This window comes from Ammospiza caudacuta, chromosome 6, assembly GCF_027887145.1.
Source record: "Ammospiza caudacuta isolate bAmmCau1 chromosome 6, bAmmCau1.pri, whole genome shotgun sequence".
In the NCBI taxonomy this organism is placed as follows: Eukaryota; Metazoa; Chordata; class Aves; order Passeriformes; family Passerellidae; genus Ammospiza; species Ammospiza caudacuta.
The window spans coordinates 49,730,200-49,752,031 of NC_080598.1; the positions used below are offsets into that span (position 1 = coordinate 49,730,200).

The 21,832-nt window shown below is 40.1% G+C and overlaps 1 protein-coding gene across 2 annotated transcripts in view; it reads right to left on the reverse strand.

Annotated features, from left to right (window-relative positions):
* The window catches only part of PPP4R3A (protein phosphatase 4 regulatory subunit 3A), a 40,474-nt gene extending 20,486 nt beyond the window's left edge, over positions 1–19,988 (reverse strand). The window contains exons 1-3 of one of the 2 annotated variants that reach the window (XM_058807991.1): positions 19,017–19,988; positions 11,883–11,938; positions 1,648–1,746 (exon numbers count right to left, since the gene is read on the reverse strand). In XM_058807991.1, the coding sequence (XP_058663974.1) occupies positions 1,648–1,746; positions 11,883–11,938; positions 19,017–19,158 (297 nt within the window). In that variant the 5' untranslated portion in view covers positions 19,159–19,988. The remainder of the gene's footprint in view (positions 1–1,647; positions 1,747–11,882; positions 11,939–19,016) is intronic. The other variant, XM_058807992.1, reaches the window with a different exon arrangement.
* Between the last annotated feature and the right edge of the window lie 1,844 nt (positions 19,989–21,832).

A 21,832-nucleotide genomic window follows, 5' to 3' on the forward strand; every position in this document is an offset into this window, starting at 1 on the left:
AAATCAGCATAACATTATTCTAGTGATAGCTTTAAACATTTACCTATAGGCTATTAACTGCTCTTGATGCTTTTCAAAGCTTCCACTATCTCAAACAGAGGAGAGAGGCCAGTCTTGCTAATTTATCTGTTTTCAGTTCTGGAGAGCTGCAAGTCAAAATCTGTTACTGTGCACTTTCTAAATACTCAACAGAGACAGAGTCTTCTCTTAAGAACAAAAAAGCTCAAACCAACACAGACAAAATAATAGAGGAAAACTGACTGTCAGAAAAATAATGCACAGGACTTGCAAAAATCTCTCCAGAGATATGAGGAAACTGTGGAAAGTATGAATTAGTAAAAAAATGCACAGATGCCTGGGCAGCAGAGTGTATCAGCTTTAATGACATCTTAATTTTAGCATCTGCTTGGAATCTGATGTCAAATTCAGAGAAACACTGCTGAGTGGAGCAGTAGAAGGTGCTGTTGTTTTTATTCTTGAAATTCAGCAAAAAACCCCAGGGAGAAATAATGCCTCATTTATAACAGCAGCCTATACTCAGAATGATGCTAAACCCCACATATTGTTCTGCTTATAGAGCAGCAACCACTTTCTCTATAAATGGTATCAAAGCTTTCCTTTTAGAAGTTTTAATGACTGAGGAAGCTTAAGATCTATAAAGTACACTAGACACAATCACAAAGCAGGATATAAAGACACTGGTTTCCTACAAAAATATGAGGTCTTTACATGAGGGTGAGGAAACTGGGCTTCTTATCTGGGTGTTTCCTAAGAACAAAACTTCCCCCTTTCCCTACTTTGTTTCTGACCCCAGCTTTGGGGCCATGACTGCTAGGGTTCTTGGAAATGTTTCCGTGTTTATTTACATAAGTGGTAAACTGCTTAAAAGACTCATTCTTAAAAAAAAGGAATAATCTATACACATGTAATTGTGAAACCAGATTTCTTTCGCTTAGATTCTGAAATTACTAAGAACAAACTTCAAAAGGCAGAGTGGGGAGAGCTAGATGTTTGTTAAGAACAGAAAGAGAGTGCAGAGAGAGATTTAGAGTGATTTAGAGAAATCCCACATACTGCAGCCCAGAATTAAGAGAAGTTGCAATGCTTGGAAGGGATGAAAAAGCCCAAACAAGAACTGAGAAATGAACTAACATCAGTGAATATACTGATTAAACTATTTTGTTTCAATAGTTAATACCCAACAAGTATTACTCACAAACAACACTGATTCAATGACTACACAGTCACCTGGCTGTAGTGGTAAAACACATTTTAAAATATATACATGCTGCATATACATTGATTCTTGAAACATTAGGGTGATGATACAGGGATGGAGCTATCTCCTACTATCAGATTAATCAAAAAAGTTATGTTAAGTAGCAAGACCTGAAAATGCTCTAAAAAGTACCCAAAACTTAGATTGGGTCTGTATTAAATTTCTGGAGGAAGGAGAAAGTTTTTAAATTGAAAAATGAAAGATTTGGGAGAGCTGGCTATAACAGTAGTTTTTACTTTCTATCTACTATTGTTCAAACTCTTTACTTTCTATCTACTATTGTTCAAACTCTTAGAACAGCCTCTAAGTTTTGAACACAAACATTTAGATGAATTAGGTTGTCTCAATCTTACATTTATCAAACTTACCTGACATATTTTTTCCCATATTTCATCACAACCTGCTTTTTCTTGAAAGCTAAGTGCCAAATCATAATTTTCAGCTTCAGACCACACAATCAAGGTATCCTTTAAAGAGAGGAAGAGTATTTTCAGGCAATATATTTCAGATTTTATTAACCTAAATAGTGTTTAAAGAGTAAAATTTTAAATTAAAAACAGCCTGACACCTAATTATGACAGGACACTATTGCAATACAAATGTAACCACCACACTTCATAAAATTTTTATATGTTTATACAATTAAAAACATTCCTGCATTAATCAGAAGAAGTTCCAGAAATATATAAAAAGCCTTTGTTCTTATTTTATGTGACCATAACATTGTAAATCTCAAAAATTTTGACCTAGAAAATGCACTTCTACCACAGTGTATTCTCTAATAAAATACAGTAACAAAAGCAACAGGTTTATGTTAGGCGTTTCTTTAATGTTTCATTTGGACCACATAAAACTGTACTTCTTCTGTAGGATGAATGTTACAACTTTTTTTTTTTCATTTTTGTAGGCCCCAGAAGACACTCTGCTAATGCACAGAACAGCTGTTTAAAATCTAGTCCCAAAATGGCTACAAACTTTAAAGAGGAGAAACACCACAGTTCCCTGCCTGGGACCACAGGCACCCACTACACTGAACCACGCCTGAGAGTTTTACTTATTCCAAACTACAATTCTGGAAGAAAAATACTTGAAACTACTTCTAGAAAAACTTCTAGAAACTACTTGAAACCATGCTTAGCTATGTTCACTTCCTAGACACCGAAGCTCTCATCAATTTACTAGGATAGTTCAAGAGTTTACCTGAGCCCTCCTACTGCATGCCAAACCAATATATGGAAGTGGAAGCTGTGCTGCAAGCAGCAATGTCACACACACTGACAAGGGATTTGATGGAGTAGGTTACAGAGAGTCTACTAAGTAACTCTAAGAATAACTAAATAGAAAATAAAAATTAATAAAAGAAGAAAATAAAATCAGCATTGTGTTTATGTATTCAATCAAGTTTCATTGCTAGTCTTTTTTCTTCCTGTAACAGCTGAAATACAACCACAGTAAATACACACAGCTCCATGAAACTGCATTATTTCAGCCAAGTGCCAAACCATGCCTTCACTCACTAGGACAAGAGACATGGGAATTTTTCTTATACAGAAAATACAGAATTTCTACTTCATTAAGTACAGATTTTGCTTAGAGTGATATTAAAATGAATACTGACAATAAAAAGAAACCTTACCTTTAGATTTTGATATGCACTTACTAGAAAACACCTTAAACTAAACTGTTATCTAAACAGCACAATCAGCCAGCTCCAATGGGACTGTCAAGCAATACAATATAATCAATTTGCCATTACCAGAGCAGCTACACTGCTTCAGAGGCACTAATGGCTTTACCTTGTAAATGGCAAATAGTTTACCTTTTCCTTTTCCAAAGGGCTGAGGAAGAGGTGGTACACAGAAGAAGGAAATTTAGGAAGACCACCTCCAAAATACAAAAGGAAGAAAAAAAAATTCATCATTAATAGTTTATTCTCTACAAGACAGGCCATGGAGCAAATTCTCTGGTAATAACAGATTGACAGCACCTGGTACTGCTGACTCCAACAGAGCAAAAAAAAATTTTGTTTGCAAAAATCTGAATAGTGAAGACCTCAAAAAGTTTTTCCCTTTACCATCTTTAAAAACCAGTATGTACCTTACTGCATGTTAAGTGTAGGTATCAGGTTCAAATTCTAATACATTTATCTCTCCAACTGTATTTCTACTGCAGTCATTTTCAAGGCCACTCTCTCCTTAGCTTCACACTGAGTACTGCTTAATTAATTAAAAAAACCAAAGCAACTCTAAGATTAAATTTTAAGTAGACCCTAGCAGAACTTGCAACATTGCCATCTAATTACATTTCCATCCAGGTGAAAGTAGTTAGATTTCTAAGTAAGTAATTTCCAAAAGACCAAAATGTATTTTCTTCTTGATAAAGAGCACAACTAACAAATGGGGAAATGACTAAAAGAACACTATTAAGGGCAGTGCTATTTACATTAACTGCTTAAGTTTAATAAACATAAGCTCTGAGTCTCTGAATAAAATCCAGCAACAGATCAAGACAGAGAAAGGAAGGCAGGCAGAGAAAAATAAAAGAGAAGACAAAATTTAAAGCTGCTTTTGAAAATTACAGTCACAGATGCAGAAAAGTGTATTTGGCCACAGCATAGCAATTTTTCTCTTTAACAAGACCATCTACTACTAAACATGGAAGCTCACACCTCCATATAGTCCCATTTTTTTAGTTATTTCTTCTTTGAAAAACAAAACAAAACACTGCTTAAAGAAATCATTTGAGCAGCAGAACAATCATCTTTCAGTTTGTTTTATCAGTATTAGAAAAGTGGTTTCCAATTGCCAACATTAAAATTTGAAATTATTAGCGTCTGTTGTCTTAGCACAGATGGGTTTCATATACTATGGTTCCTCAACAGAAATCAACCAACTGCTGCTCTCTGGATCTGGAGTAAACTGTATTTGTTTGTACAACCTTTCTTAAATGGAAGGGCTTTTAAAAAGAGAACATGAAACAAAAAGCACTTCACTCTGTTGTGCAATATACAGTTTTGTCTAACTTTAAATTCACTGTTCAATGCAGACAGTTGTGACTATAACTTCATTTCAATCCTACAAAACTTATAATCATCAAAAAGAACAGTACAAGACTTATACATGTATGAAGAAATGACTGAAGGAAATTCCAGATGAAGTTAAAGATAGAAGAATCACATCAATAACAGTCTACTTTCTGCTTATTTTATTGAAAGAAATCTTTGTACATGCTTGATCTGACATTTCTTCAGTGTAAGTTGAGTCCACTAACTACTCTGCATCTCTCAGCTATGGAACTGGAGTTTCTGTTGCTTCCCAATGTCAAATACTACTTCTTGAAACTTCCAGAAAGCAACTGAAATTTCTTAAGACTGCCTCCTCCATTCAACGAGAAAACAGGAGTTAAGGACAAATACGCTTAGTAACAGTGGCTACAGGCTAAAGAGGTAAGGAGATAAGTCTTGCACATTTCATCTTGGTGAGCATAAAATCTTCATTTCATTTGATTCACAATAGCAGTTCTGGCTCAGATAGAGCAAAGACATCTTTGTTGTTGCCTTTCATATAAAATATTAGCATCTACATGCAAGGAACTGGATGGGATAATTAAAACATCTACAAATTGCTCTTATCTTGTTCTTTATGGAAACAATTAAAATGTGAAACAGGAGTATTAAATCATAGCTACACTGTGTTAACTGTCACAAACCTGGACAAAGGTTTTATTATTGAAGGATCTTATACTGAGTTCTCTGACAACCTCAGCATTCTAGCTCCTCATATTTTCAAGATGCATCACAGTTCTTGGCAAGATCTTTTTTAAATAGGGTGATAATCAGCAGCTATTTATGTAGAGTTCATGGTCTTAGTCAAAGATTGAAAAATCATTTTCTGCTTTGCAAAAAAATATCTTGGCAGTAGTGCCAGTTGGAGGTGTCATCGCTATCTTAGTCCATACAAAATTTGCTGTCTCCTTAAAACCATTTACATGAATTTGTTTTCTGTTACAATAGTGCTCATTATGATTGAGAATATAAAGTGAGAATTTTAAAAATTTAACCAAAATTTCTGAGTATGGCTTCCTTTTAGGAGACCTATGTACTTAACACTCCATTAAGAAGGTATCAATCATTTCTATGGGTGTAGGATAGCTTTGGACACTCCAGTTCTTATAAGGACACAGCCTGAGGCAAAAATTCAGAATACAATCGGTGATTCCTGGGCTGCTTCTCTCTGCTGGCTGCATCAAGCCCCCATGAAGCAAGTTCTGGTTAGTTAGAGGCTCTCCAGAGGCACTGCTGTGTGCTATAGTTTTATCTGAGACATCATGCCTCAGAAGCTAACCTGCAATAATTTAATCCAGGAAACAGCAGCAGATGCACTGAAGAAGGACAGGGTTTAGTATCTACCCTATGCCTCTTCATTTTTTTGAAACTATTGCCAAAAGGCTTCTGACTTACTTCAAGATTAAAAAGGTCTTTTTAGTTCTTCTAAAAATAACTTTAGACTGATACATACTATCAGTCTAAAGTTCTTGCCACAGCACTCACTAAAGGTCAACTTTTACTAGACATTAAATCAGTTCTATTTAACCATTAGAAAGCTGATTAGTAGGTGTCTTGTACAGCACTCACACAAATCTCCAAAGCAGGCTCTGGGATTTCATAATGAAGAATTTCAGAGCAACCAGCATTCAGGATTTGACTCTGCTATGACTAAATTAACAAAACTGTTGCTGTTTGACAATGGACTCTCACTATTGCTCATCTCCAGGGACAAGTCTTCTCCATAGCTCCAAAAGAGTCACTTGGCAGCTCTATGAGATTTAATCTACACTCAAGAAGTAGATATGCCCTAAATTTGGTTAAGTATTTTGTAAATTTTTACTTTTAGCCTTAAAAAGCAAATGAATCTCTTCCTATTAACCCTCACATGGTTCAGGCTTATGGCACCTTCCTGGCCCACAGAAGGTTCAACACAGCCAGGCTGTTTCTTCCCCTCCTGGACTGCCTGTCGCAGACACTTCCCTGGACACGCCAACCCATCTTTCAGCATCCTGCAATCTAAATACTTCCAATCAAAAGTACAGCTTCATAAGTTCAGGTCTCTCTTTATGAAATAAACTTATTTGCACTACCCAGGCATTTTAAGTCAAATAGAGCTAGTGTGGTAGGTCATGGCAGAATCTTCAGGCTAAAAAAAACCATCCAAGTAATGTAATATAAAGTTTCAATTCTGCATTTGGTTTCATGCACTTTTTCACCTAGAAGCTGGTCATCTGGACTTGCTAACAATTTACTCAAAAAACCTGATTAACATGTCAAAGGCATACACAGATTGAGGTCCACCACCTTCTGTGAAAGCTCAACAGTCATACACAACTTTTCAGTTAGTGATTTCATAGCTGTATTGCCATGAATCAGAAGGAATAATATCAGTTTATTAGTTCTGCAGGAGAAACTTTCTGGCCATATTTAGTGTCCTGGGGTGATTTTATGATGCTGAATTGTACCCTCATTCGTCTGTTTAAGCCAGAAGTAAGTTTTGCACCCTTAAAACTAGATCTGAGAGTGAAGGGCAGAAGGAGAAGAAGCAGTGGAATGTCTGACGTAATTGTATTCAAAACCCAGAGATAAGAGCTTCAGCTTTTCTCTCTCACAGACTGTGTTGTCTGCAGCACAGAGAAGTAGGAGAGAGTTCTCCTTTGTTTTTTAGTTAGTTTTTAGCTAGCTGAGGCAGAGATGTTCCCCAGACTGGCTTTTCTTTTTCCTGGAACTGATCAGCCCAGCTCTGGACTGAAAACCCAGAAGAACACCAGGAGCTCATGCCTGGGCCGTGGCATTATCCCACACAGGTGGGACAGGACTGAGTGAGCTGAGCTACACCCCATGACAAGGACTTGCTCAATTTCTCATCTCTTCAGAACAGTGAGAGGTTTTATTGTTTAATATTATTCATTTTTTTATGCTTGTGAATACATTGCTTGTTAAATAAATAGTTTTTTTCCCCACTTTTCACCAAGGAAATATTTTCCCAAATCAGTCTGGGGAGGGGCCACTTGAATCTGCTTTCTAGAGGGACCCCTATGGAAGTTTCTTCCCAAATTTGTCCCTAAACCAGGATGCTCAGCAAAAGCAGAAAAATCTGAATACACAGGAAAACAGAAAGAAAGGAAAATAATCCTATGTTAATTTAAAATAGATGAACCCCACCCCAAACCCAAGAGCAGCCCACCCTGCCCCTTGTTTACTCCCTTGCCCCACAAAGCCACACACTCTTCCATACTATCTTAGCTACAATATGTACAAATTTTATTGAAATCATTTCACTGTTGGCTTGCTTCTCATGACAGCAAGGGTATGAAGTTCATCTTCTCTGACTGAGCATTCAGTCAGTGCTCTTTTGGATAGTTGCAAAACTTGGCTTTTTTATCAGTAAGTCTGCTCTCCATTATTCAAGGATGGCCACCTTCAAGTTACATAGCTAGTAGATAGTACTCTGGATGAATTTTAGCTTTTTATGTTTGTGAGGAACCGGAAAAGAGACTGCAAAAGCAAAGGACACAAGAGACACCCCTAGGGCAGAGGCAAGACTCTGTAGGTGGAAGCTGTAAATAACTCAAGTCTTCTTTGTATCAGGCACAGAGAGGGATGCAATATGTACTTCATCACTGTTACAGGGTGTACATGGATGCACCTAAAACAGCTGAGGATACAAGTCTTTACTGTTCTATTTTTAAAGCATTGCCAAAGCATACTGAAAAGCTCTACCCCCCCCCCATATCAGGCTTCTCCCTAGGTAAATGCTATGTATATAGAGAGGTTTTTAATCATTTAGAGCTGCTATAGGAAAAGGTGTCCTAATATACTAGTGCAATTATTCATTTTCTGAATAAGGATCGCATGTTTAAGAACAGCATCTTTGTCATTAACATTCTGAAATTTCAAAGCCTTAAACCCCCAAACCTACAATTAAATATCTTCTACCTTTACTAGAATATTAAGAAAACAACCAACAACAGAAGAAAAAACTAAGTATTCCATGTGTGACCCAGCAATGATTTGTATAATTAAATTCCCCTTACTACAGAAAATTTGCTTTTAAGGTGAATGCTACCACTGGATTTGATTACCCAGTAATCAAATCCAGTAATATTCCATGGCAAAGTTACTGGACCATTATTGTAACATTTTAAAATAAAAATGCCAAAAAATTTAATACAGAGCTGTAAGCAAGAAAACAGATCAGGTGCTCATGTGGCTTACTGTGCAAACCTTGCTTTTTCTGAAGAAGTTTCTGCCTATAAATAGTACTTTAACATAAGAATCTAAGAATATACATAAGAATATAAGAATATCAAGTCCTCTTTTTGAGCCATGGGACATTAGTTTCTCAAGTTGTTTTCTTTCTAGCTTTTTTTCCTCATTTGGCTTACTTTCTTCTAGTTCTAGATAAACAGTGATGAGTTTGCCAGGAAGTGCATGGTTCAGAGCAACAATGAACTTCCACTGGTAGCAATTCTATGTTGCAGAATCAGACACACAGACCTATATCTCTTTTTGAACACAGCAGAAAACAACTCTTCATTGTGACAGACTAATTAATTTGACTACTGAAAAGGTAGTCAAAAGACTGTCAATGAATGTCATGCTTTAATGATTTATTTCAAAGCTCCAGATGGCAGGTAGGTCTGGAAGACTGAGAAGCAGACTGTGCACACTGAAGCATCGCAGGCTGAAGTATGAAAAGTGAGTCCCTGTGCAGAACTCAAGATCTCCCAAGTAATCTTTCTCTCCAAAGGCAGAAAGCTGTACTTACCACCACAAAGGGCAGTCACTGCTTTTAACACTCAACACCAAGAAATATAAAGCAGACAACTGGGACAAAATCATACTAACAAGCTTCACAGGTATAGTTTTTGTTGGGGCTTTTTTTGGTAGTTTGGTTGGTTTTGTTAGCTTTAGTTTCCAACGGAAGAGAGGCAGCAAGGCAAACATGTCCTCAGGTCTTCACACTAGTATTTTGATAAATAATTATCTAAGCTATGCAGTTATTAAAACACACATATGTAAACCAAGAGATTGCATAATTTGTGATATCAACAATTAACAAGACCATCTACTTCACACTAGCATTAACAGATCAGCATAGGCAGAAGGCTCTTTCACCAGTGGAAGGACTCCACAGTTTATCGCAAAGGTATCTACAGGCTTCTTTTGTTGAAGGATCCAAAGCAGCTGGCATAGCAATGTTCACCAAGAGCTTAGTACACATTATCTCTCTCTGCTTCCAACCACAGATTGTTTCAGTCAGCCCAGTAAGACTGTTTCTTCTTACAAACCTCACGTCAGCCCAGACCAAAGTCAGAACCCATCTATTTATTCCATTAGATATTCAAAGTGTCCACAAACGGCATGCTGTGTCACAGCAGAAAAGGATGCTGCTATGTACCCCTTAAAACAGGTTCATCCTCACAAAAAAATTCTGAGATAAAAGCCTTCTAAGATCATAACACTACACAGCAACTTTGAAGTTTAAAGCCTTAGATTTCTGGGAGATTTTTCTTGAAATTTTCTATGTGCAATCAACAACAGCAGGCAAGCTCAAAAGCAAGTCTTTTATTTCGGGCCGCAGCTTCACTAGTAGTGAGGTGACCTAAGTGACCTTCTGCAGTCAAAAAGAAATATCTCACTCACTCTTCCATCTCAGCTCCACAAATGGACCTTGTGTAAGGTGGTTTGAAAGTTCTGCCAGCATAGAGAGTTATAGTTTTTGAAAAAGGATTTAAAGTACCAAGCTGATTTTCTTGTGGCTTTAATAAGTTTAAGCCATTCAGTGTTCTAGAAGCAGAGCTGGAAAAAAACCTATTCTTTCTTTCAGCTGCTAAGCTCCAAGCTTAGCTCATGTGGAATCAGGTTTAAACTCTGAACTTGCCTTCTACTAAGGGAAAGGATAAGTAGGCCTCACATGAAAGAAAACATGCTACAGAGCAGATTTAATACACCAAGAAACATTTGGTATTTCTAAGGCTCGGAGTGGAGCCCCATACTCAATTTATATTAGAAACTGGTTTGGTTAAATATGAACAATCCATCTGCAAATATAAATCTCTGTCTATGCAGCATTTGAAAGCTTTAAAACCAGCACTTCTCCTTCTCCAGCACAGAGAATGTGCAGTGCTGCTCTAATGGGACAGACTCACGTTAATTGTTTTTATTTCTCTAGCCATGTTTTCACAATGACCAGTATGATTTGTGCAGCACTAGATTACAATGTGTGTCAGACACAGAGCAGGAAATGCTGTTCCACTGACCGGCACGTGGAGTGGTTTGCACCAAGCTCGCAATTTTATGTCTCCTTGAAGCAGGTTTCATGTCTGAAGTGGCACAAAGCCTATTGATACAAAACTCACCCCTCAGCTCTTTTAACTGATTTAAGCCAGCAAAGCAAGCTTACACCAGATAATCACTTTATGCCATAGAGCTGTGAAATATTCAGTGTCACTTCAGGAGTTTTAAAACTCAAGTTTATCATAGAACCATGACCTCAAGCTAGTCAGGATTACAGCTAAAATTTAGTCTGCTCAGCATTTTCACTGGTCTTGTCCTTACATCCTGGAACTGACCCTCCAGACCCACACTGCCCTTATCAGTTGCTCAGTATCAGCTGCTTATACAGTGCACTATGAATATATCAAGAGACAGATACAGGTTAAATTTTCCAAGGAAGGGTATTTTTAGCCCATACCGGTTCTCCCCATTCAGTTCAAAATACAATTCTACAAACAGCTGCAGTGATACAACTACTGGGACTGCCTGTGAACAAAACAGCAGTATGTCCATGCCTGTGAAAAACTATTAAAGGTGAAAGACTGAAGGGTGTTTTAATACATTAACTGTACCTGACAAGACTTTAACAAGTCTGAGCTTACCAAACAGGCAACAAAGTACAACCTAGTTCAGCATTTTAAACCTGTAAAGGCAATTCCCAGCACCCATGAAACAAGCACAGCAAATAAAGTACAAAGCCTACACAGTTCACTTCTCATCCATCTCAGGAGCATTCTTTAGGGGCTCACAATGTATGGTTTAAATAACTGAAGCAATGTGCAAACTAAAGGTGAGAAGCTGCTTTTATGAACACAGAATGCTTTGGAGCAGTAGTAACCCATACCCACCTTCTAAGTAAAAGACAAACAAAAGGTTAACATGTAAATAATTTTAAAGCCTTCTAGTCTTTTCCTGAATAAAAATACATTTAAAGTTAAAGCATCTGAAATATAAAGAAGAAAAAAGCAAGATGATACTAAGTTTCAGATACTATAATCCTCAGGAACCTCAGCTACTTTGTGATTTTCCCAACTATGTTTTGATTGCCTCTCCCAAAGCAATTTATCTGTATAACTGTACCAAAAATGCAGAGAAATAACACATGATCATGTAATACACAAAAATGGTGCAAACTACTTTGCCTATTTCTGGCACAAGAACATAAAATATAATTTGCAATAGAGGCAGAAAAAAAAGTAATATATTGCTACACTGTTGGTTGTATACTGTTAAAGACCCTGCCTTTAAACATGAGGAGAAGAAAAGGATGTTTACCTGTTGCTTCTGGTACGCAGTGTTCGGATTAATTTTGGACTCCAAAAGAAGAGAGCCTAGAAGAAAAAAGTTCCACTTATTTATACATGTGCTGAAATTTTACCCACCACAAAAACTTTCTGATCACTCTTTCCTTGAGCAACAATAAATCCCTTAACTCCTAAGAGATACTGTTCACACAATACAGAATAATGCTCTGAGGACTGAATTTTAAACCTTTATTATTCTGAGTAACAACTTTTCTACAGAAGATTTCTTAGACATGACAAAGTGTGCAAGCACATTAAAAGCATCACAATTGCATTCCAGAGATTACTTATGGCTCTTTTGTGTGAAAATTCTAATTGTGTGGTATTTGTTCTTAAAGGTTAGCCAAAACACTTATTTTTCTGGGAAGCTTATCTAGAAACTAATATTTAGAGCAGTAACCACTGTGACTGCTAATACCAGAAAACTTCACACAAACTCACAACAATGGTTTCACAGCAGGTTTTACTGATGTACAACACAGAACAGCAATTCCATTCTCAGGTCTGTGCCTTCTTTCCCTTCCTTTTGCACATTAGCATTCTTGTGTCACATTTAAACAATCTGAAGTGTTGATCTATGCAAAAACAACTTTGAAAACTGATTTTATTTTTGGACCAATCACTTCCCTCATCCACCTCGCTACTCAGCTGCACTAGTGCCAGTGCATGACTTAAATTCACGTATCTGCAGAGCTTCACTCAGCTTACACGAAGAAATACTGATAAATTACCTTGCAATGTCAATCATATAATTAAAATGTAAGGCTGCAAGCACTCCTTTAAAGTGGCATTTCTCCATTTGCTTACCTGGTTAAATTTAGGCTTTAAGCAATGTACAAACTTTAAGAGAAGTGTTAACTTGTCAGTTCCATCACTATAGTTCAAAGGCAAATGTATTACTAAAATATGGGCTGCTCTCCATCTGTTCATTCCCTAGCCTGGACTGACAGCAGGGGCTGCCCTGACCCAGGTGCAGCACCTTGCACCTCCTGAGGGTCACAAGGTCCCACTCTGACCCCTTAGGCATGTCAACTACACCACTGCAGCCTGGTGTCCCTGCAAAACTGCTGAGGGGGACTCCATCCCTCTGTGTCACACTCATGAAGGTGTCAGGCTGGGGGATGTGAGGGAAGAGACTGAAGAGCCACATCACAGAACTTCACTTGCTCTAAGAGTGGTGTATCATTAAAGCATTACAGAAATATCAGAACATTCTGTTGTCTGATAAGGAAGGTTACTACTTGATGAATTTAGAAGCTTTGCCAATGATTTTTACATCCCCCAGCTTACTATGTAAGTGATCATCAGATACAATTATTTTTTACAAATGAATGTACATGTAGAGCTGCTTGTTTCCAGTTTCTAAGTCAGTTGTTCTGCAAGAGGCAGCCTTCACTAATGAAGCTGGCTTGAGAAGCTCCCACCCTGTCTCAACTGCTCTTGAAGTAAAAGCAACAGACAGTGGGAGCTTACAAACTCTACATAATTCAACAACAAAATTGAAATAAATACCCCTCAAGGGAAAACAACACACACAGGAAAAGCTCTCCTGCCTCAAGCCCAAATATACTATTCAGGGTTTGAGTTTTTCCAGTTTTCTGACACACATCAGCTCTGCTACCAAAGCAGCTTATTTGCTCAAGTGTAAAGAAAAAATATTCACAAACCATAGAACATAGAGAAGGAAAATATCTAAGATGAGGCTTACAGATGAATCCAATAAATTGCTCATACTTTGGCCATAGTCTCAAGCTTTGAATTCAGGGTTTGCCTAAAGAACATCTAAACCCAGCATTTCCTTTTTACAATAATCAGATACACAGAATAAGTTGTGCTTTCAAAGTCTCAGCTTCTAGTACATGAAGACTTAGAATATTATTTGTGCTATTAAACTGGAAGACAAACTTTTAGAAAGTCTTTACTGTCTAGAAATAGTTAATATCAGCAAGTATGAACTAGAATCTTCTAGGAATCAAAAGTAATTGATAATTTCAACATCATATTTTAACGGCTGACCACAGACCTACAGACATGTAAACTCCAACGTTAGAAGAATGTCATGTTTGGCAAAATACTATTTAAAAAAATTGAAAACAATTGAATGCAGACACTTCATTTTCTAAGCTAGAAGAGAATGACTTCTTTACTGGACTTATCAAAAAAGAGCATTTCTCCTTCTCTACTAAACCCAATGCTTGTAGGAAAGACAAATAAGTTTTTTAAGGATTGAATTGCTTCTCACTACCACATGATTCAACTTATTCCTCACCATTTTGGACAATAACTAGAAAAATACTGATCTGGTGACAGAAACATACTGAAAGTTTATTGTGCTCTATAACTAATAACTGCCCCAAATCTCTCATTCTGGAGAACATGATGCTGCATTTGTGCAGTAAGTTCCCCAAAAAGGGTTCAACAAGTCAAAGATCAGTGAATAATCTACTAGTTAGTACCCCTCCTGGTATGAGGCAATGTTAAGTCTTTGTTACTTGCATGTGGAAAGCAGGCAGGAGTAACAGATGTCTGAATTCTTTAGAAAAAGGTTACAGAAATGTAACACCACAAATAAACTTCTATTCAAAGACATTATCACTTATTTGAGAAGCTTTTGTCATAAGCATTACTTTCTACGTAGGTGTTTTTCCATTTGTACTATCCTAGAAAATGTTAAGACTATCCAGGCTAAATACACCAACATAAAAATAAAAATACACCCACAAAATTTCATTTTCATTGACTCAAAGACTCTATTCAAAGTTAGGTAAGAGCTGAACACTCACCTTAATAAACGCTATGTTTTGAGTAAATGCTCCAAAATTATGCAGATCTGAGGTTTGTGTGTTTTTAATTACAGCTGTGAATGAATTTATAAAGGTAACTGCAACATACTGAAGCCAAAAAAAAAAAAAAAAAAAATCTGAAACCACCTGTAAAGAAGAAAACGGACTGGCAGAATTCTATTAGCTGGCACTGCAACGCAATCAGGCACAGCCGGGGCTCTGTCAGTACAAAACACCATTCTGTGCTGCACAAGCAACGTGTGTAGAGGGCAAGACTTGCCCAAAAGAGATTATTACATACACACATTCAATACTATTCTCAATTATATTTAGAGACATCAAATATCCCAATTCAACAGTCTCAAACAGCAAATTTGCAGCTTTGTTTACAAATACAATATGGAAGAGGCCAGTTAATCTGGCACACTGCTCCTCTCCCACCAAACTGTTACGTGGAGTCTTCCTCAAAAATAGAAGAAAAAGTGCTGCTTACTACTCCTCACCAGCATAAACATGTTTACATTTAAATGAAAGTTTCAAGTCAAGAGCTGTTTCTTGCAAGTTGCACACAGAGGTTTAAGTTCTGCAATCAGTTCTGCTCCAACCCAATCACAGAAATCCTCAGAAACTCAAGAAATAGCTCAAACTGAGGTCCAAGAAAGTGTTCTACAATTCCAAGACAATATTCCTGAGTCCAAGACACTTCTGGAATGCCAAAACCAAATATTAAGGAAAGGGAAGAACTAGGAGAAAAGAAACAGAAAAACCCCCAGTCATCTTTCCCCATGCTTTTTTCATTTTGATCTAAGATAAATACTGTGTTGCTTACCTAAAAACAAGCCAATAAAATCAGTCCCTTGAGTTTGAACAAGGTAAAAAAACCTGAAGCCAAGTTTTGTCTAAGCCTGCCAGCTGTACAGGTTCACTGAGAGCTGCACTACAGCAGCACAAAGGAGAGGTGCTTGCCTCGTGGCAGAAGTCATTAACACACAGACTTCAGAAGCAGCAAACTACAAATGATCAGCTCCTAAAAGAGAGCTCACAAATGGCCTGCAATGGAGGGGTTAACTTTCACTTGTCAAAAAGTTTAGATACAGAACCAGTAAGTTTTAATTAAAGGTTTAATCTTTCAAGTTAACACAAATTACTTGAACAGAAATGTTCACTTTAGAGGTCACTTCAGTCATCTGGGCTCAGAATGAAAACAAGGTGATCTGAAACCATGCAGTAAACCTCAACAAGTACAAAGACAATTTAAGAATAAGGTAGGCCACAAGAGCCTAAAATACCGTGTCAGAAATGGGTAAGAAAGAGTTCTGATTACACAGAGACTCACATGGTAGGTGATAATTTGTAAGAAAATAATTCACTCTTGCTCTGCTGCAATTCAAGTAGAATACATGACAACTAGGAATCACACAGAGAAACTTTTCAGGGTTTTAAATAAAAAGTGAATAGCTATTATAGTGTAAAAAATTTACAATTTCATGCTTCAAAGCATAATATACCTGATATGAAAGCAGTTTATGGTATTTCTGTTCTAAAACTGATTATTCCAGATTGTCTGCAATGACTCTTAACAGTTTAGTGCCTGGAAACATCAGACATGCAGCTAGCAACACAACTCACTCATCTACTCTAAATTATTTTCTTTTATGGTGGTGTTAAACACCAGCACAAGTTAAAAAACCACTCCTACAAATAAAAACTCCTCTTACTCAGTTCTTACTCCTCCAATTCCAAATGATAGCTTACACTGGATGTGGCATACTGATTGTACTTCCCTTATCTGCACACCCTGACTTGCAATAAAATCCCAACCACGTGTAAAGCAGCCTACTACACCAAGTCACAGCTGCAAAATCCAGTCACAGAAACCACGGCAACTCTGCTGTTGGTCTGGGCACAGCCAAAGCAGCCTTGGACAGGAGTGGCAATTTCCCACACACATCAGGAGCCACCGCTCGTGTCCCCAGGAGCTCCCCTGCTCAGGAAACGGAGCCTTCACCTTCAGGCCGCTGCCCAGGTTTTCTGTCAGCTTCCTGCAGAAAGGCAGTGAGAACATGGCAGCGTGCACAGGACCAACCTCTGCTCAGAGGCAAGGAAAAGCTGCTTTAGAAATGCAGGAAGGAAGAAGTTTCATTGTGGAAAGAGGAGGAGCTGACAGAGAAAGACAATACAAGAATGCAAAGGAAACATGGAGACAAATGGTGTACAGGGCAGTTCTACTACTCACTTCATACCACTTGTATGTCTTTGGGAAAAAGTTAAAAATCACAGTCAACTATTTCATTTAGTTAAAAAAGCCTGCAAGGAAACACAAATTGCACAGTGTGTAAAACACTGGTATGGCATTACCTTTTTCCAAATCATTTGCTCACATGTAAAAATGACTGTTTGCCTTCAAAATTAGCCCACAAACAACAGACAGTGGGAGTAATCAAATATAAATCAAATTTTATGAGGTGTCTACACAAGCAAGTTAGAAAAACTAGCCTATTAATAGAGTGCACATTTACCCAGGACTGATACTACCTACTATATTAAGAATTTTAACTGGGTATTATTCAATACTTTGAAGTAGAAAGTATGCAGCTTGAGAGAGGGCTAAAGTGTATATCCTACCAAATAAACATCTGTGTATTAGGTGCAATTAGTAAGTTTGAGACAGTCCCTGCTTTGATTGGAATATAATCTTTGATTGCAAGATAAAGCAATGACTTAATTTTAGTTTTTAATACCATTTTGTATCTTCCTTCTTACAGACCTTCATTTATTTAATAACAGTCCAGCTCAGGTTCTGATCAGTCCTATGCACACATATCCCTCTGGAAGTTAATAAATGGATTTTAGTTTGAATGAGCTATTTCTTCACAAGGAGATTGGGAACTGCAGTTCTTTTGGTTTCTTTTTAGAAAAGAATTTAAAAAAATAACAGAAAAATTTTAATACATAGGAGACATAACAGTTTTTAAACATGCTCTCAACAGCCATGGACAGTATCTACGACAAAACATCCTGTAAAAATGAGCCAAAAAATGTAGTGATAATTTTTTAAATTCCTTCCTCATGTTGAAATTAAACTAAATCTATTTCCATTTTGAATGTTTTCTCTTGCAATATGAAGGTACTCAAGGTTTAAATGCATCTTCCTCACTGTAAAATAAATAAAAATCAGGTGTCAGTTTAACCTTTCAAAGTATAATCAAAAACTATAATCAAGATCTCTCCGGGGGCTTATCAGAAGCTCAATTACCAAAATCCTCGTAGATGACTGATTCTTCCATATCAGTTTATGATCTTTGCTGTAGGGATTACATACTGTACAGTTTATCATAACTTTCCCAAAAAAGTAAGGATTAATGATTCTCAAGTTGCTTCTCATCCTACTTCCTATGATAAAAAAGCTTAATAAATAAAATTACAAGGTTTGTTGACAGTCAAAAGCTACAACTAGATCTACAAGTCACTAAATACAGCAGCTATACCTCTAATGAAGTAGTAAGTCATGCACTGACAGATTTTCAAAGCAGAATGGTACAAGGCGAATACTGTGAAGTACACATTTTAAAATCTCTGATCACAGCAGTCACGAACTCACTTAACCAACAGTCAGGACTAGCCCAAACATGTAGCTACAGGGCTAGATATTGCTGCTTAACACATACTACTGACATATGCTGCTAGAAACCATGAAAGAAGTTGATAATCCATCATTTTAAATTTATTTTCAGGGAGTCCTAGAACTGCTGAAGGGCTGAGCACTCCCATTCCATTAAAAAAGGCATCTCTGAAAATGCTGTTCTGTCCATTGTATTGTCTTTACTACCATAACCGTACTTCGAAAACCGTTGATAGCTGTTAGAACGTCTTACATAATTCTAAAAGCTACCAAAGAAAAGGGCAGGTGGAAACACAAGGCTGTTAGCCATCCAACGACCTCCTACAAACAAATACTAAAAACCAACATCTAAGTTTTGAACAACTTCCATGAGGGGATCGCTTCCAGAAAGATCCAGCGATCAGTTTTGAAACCAGACCAGTAGATATCCAAACCCATGCAAGACCTACAACGAGCCTCGAACGCATTTTGCATGCAACACTGTGTACCCAGCGAGTGCCTACTATGCTCGCACTTGATGGCAACCTTCTGTTTCTTCCACTTGGCCTAGCACGAATGAACCCTGGTTAGTGCCCACTCGCTTTCAGGAATACCATTTGAATTATGCAGCAAAACATTAACGCAACAGACACAAAGCAACACCCAGTTCCTTTTCTGGGTAGGACGAGGAAAGCCCGTGCCTTCAGCCGTGCACACTTACCATCGCTCTCTGCCCTGACTAGCAGGGACATGCCCTTGAGCCTCTCCACGTAGCAAGAGGACACATGCCCCGTGCCTCGATCATCCCACTGGCGGTCCTCATTTAGCGTGTAAACCTTCACCCTCCGCCGGGTGTCCGTCATCCTGCCGCCTGCCGCAGCGCAGCCACCCCTCGGGCCGGCAATCGCTGCAGGAGCACCAGGCTGCTCGGGGGCCAGGCCCCCCTCAGCGGAGGGCAGCGGGAGAGAGGGCAGCAGCCCCACACGGGCACGCCAAGCAAGCTCTTCTTACTCCTCTTCAGTGCCCCAACGGGATCCTCATAATCGAGGGTAACAGGATCGGGGAAGAGGGAGAAACAAGAAGATGTGAAAAGGGAAGCTGCTCCTTCAGGTACAGTCAGACGCTGCACAAAAGGCGAGTAAGCCTAGGCAGGGAGAGCCGCAGAGAGGAGAGAGGCTCTTTGCAGGGCGAAGGGCAGGCGGGAGAGGCGGTGAAGAAGGGATCCCGGAGGAGAAGGGGATCCACGGTAGTGGAAGCGGCGACGGACTGCAGCCGGCCCAGCGTGACAGGAGCAAGCGTTCCTGAAAGCCGGAGCCCTGCCGAGGAAAACAGGGGGAAGCTGGTGAGGCCGGAGGGAATCAGAGGAAGGGAGGCAGGCGGGAGAGGGGCCGCTCGCCCCGGCCTGTAGCCCGGCTCTATTGTGCGGCAGCTGCCCAGGCCCGAAGCCCCTCGCTCGCCGTCCGTCAGCGCGGGGCTCAAGGAGCCGCCCTCCTTCCCGCCCGGGCTGCTTGCGGACACCGCCCGTCCAGCCACAGGGCGAACGGCCAGGCGAGCTCAGCGCCCCGTCTTCCCCATGGGCTCCGGTCGCAGGCGGTGGCTTCACTCCCAGCCTGACTCCGCCGCCATGTTCTTCTTCCTCCTCTTCCTCCTCCTCCTCCTCCTCCTGCCGGTGCTGCGGCGGCTCAGTCCCGACTCCCCAGCGCGCCTTGCGACGTGGCTACGCTTCCAGGCGTTCGGCGACCCGGCCGGCAGAGAAACGCTGTGCCCTGCGGAGGGAGGGGGCGATAGGCAGCGGCTGGTGCGGCCCGGCTCCCTCCGGCCCCGGCTCCGCCTCAGTCACTGCGCGGCCGCCATCTTGGTTTCACCTCTCACTGGAGGCGCGGGGTCTCCCAGCCAGCGGCGGCACGGGCCGCCCGCCGGCATTTAAAGGGCCAGCGGCCCGCGCGAGCAATGCGCGTGCGGCCGGGGTCGCGCCGTTACCGCGGGCCGGGCCGGGCAGGCAGACTCCGGCTTTGAGGTTTTCTTGTCCTGTTTTTTTTTCTTCCCTCCTCACCTTGCCGACTGATCCCAGAGTTAAACAGCTTTTGGTTGATTTGGATCTCTGCAGTCATAGATGGGATCAAAGAATTCTAATATCAGAAGCTGTCGAGGCTCTGCTTCTGCCGCTGCTGCCAATATCTAAGCACGTGTCTGACAGATTTCCCTAAAATATGGGAAAGCACTGGGGCGCTGGGACCCCAGCAGCACCACTGCAGAAGAGAGTCCATTCACAGTACATTCTAGATAACAGTGTACATGGGAGCTCACTGCAATAGGTACTCTGTTATTTTATGCTTTTGAACAAGTCCTGATACTCGTTTATCACAGTGAGTTGTACTGAGGGTGGTTTGAGGCAGTAGCTTTCACCAGGATTAATCAGTATCACAAGGAAGTCTCTAGTCAAGCCCTGTTTTCCTTTGTCCATCTTCTATTTTGTTTGCCCTGTGGAAAGCCAGTGGTTGCAGGATTGATACGCAGCCTCCTGAATGAGCTCCCAGGGCCAGAGCAGCAGCCAGACAGAGCTCAAGAGGTGTTTGGACAATGCCCTCAGGGACACGCTGTGATTCCTGGGGAGTCCTGTGCAGGGCCAGGAGTTGCATTCCATGACCCTGATGGGTATCTTCCAAATCAGAATATTCTGTGATTCCTGATGTGCCCAGACGAAGCCATTTGGCCTTTGCTCTGATGCCCGAGGGTCTTTGGTAGTGTTGTTTGGGTTCCTATGCCATAGCTGAAGGCATGTTGTGCTGCTTGTTCTCAGCACGGTGTTCTTGGCTAAAGCAGGGACAGGTTTGAAGAGATTCAGATTGTGGGCCTGGCTGAAGGGGAGCCACCACACAGCACTGCCCACAAAGGGGCTCGGTGCCTTCCCTTGGCGGCCCGGGCAGCTCTCGAGGGGCCGTTCCCGGGCAGCTCTCAGGGCCCGTTCCCGGGCAGCTCTCAGGGCCCGTTCCCGGGCAGCTCCCGAGGGGCCGTTCCCGGGCAGCTCTCAGGGCCCGTTCCCGGGCAGCTCCCGAGGGGCCGTTCCCGGGCAGCTCCCGAGGGGCCGTTCCCGGGCAGCTCTCAGGGCCCGTTCCCGGGCAGCTCTCAGGGCCTGTTCCCAGGCAGGTGCTCTTGCCAAAATTTCCCTCAGCCCAGCCTGGAGATGGATTTTTGTGACTTCAGAAGAGATTGATGTCACTTAGAGAAAACTCTGTAGAACTGTTATATTCATGTACCATTTACAAATTGTACCCTCTTGTGGCCATCAGATTAAGTAGAGGCCACACTGCTCACTGCAGTTTTTAATTAATTTTTTTCTAATTTTTGTGAATTGAAAACAAGAACTTAATCAGATTTCAGTTTGCATAGTTTGCTTTATGAAAATTTTGGGCTCAGCTTCTTTTAATGGGCCTTGTGTTATTTTGATACCAGTCTGAATAATGCTTAGTCCAACAATAGTACCTACTTGTCAGGTTTTAACCCAATTCTCATTATGTTTGGCAAGAGGGTTTTATT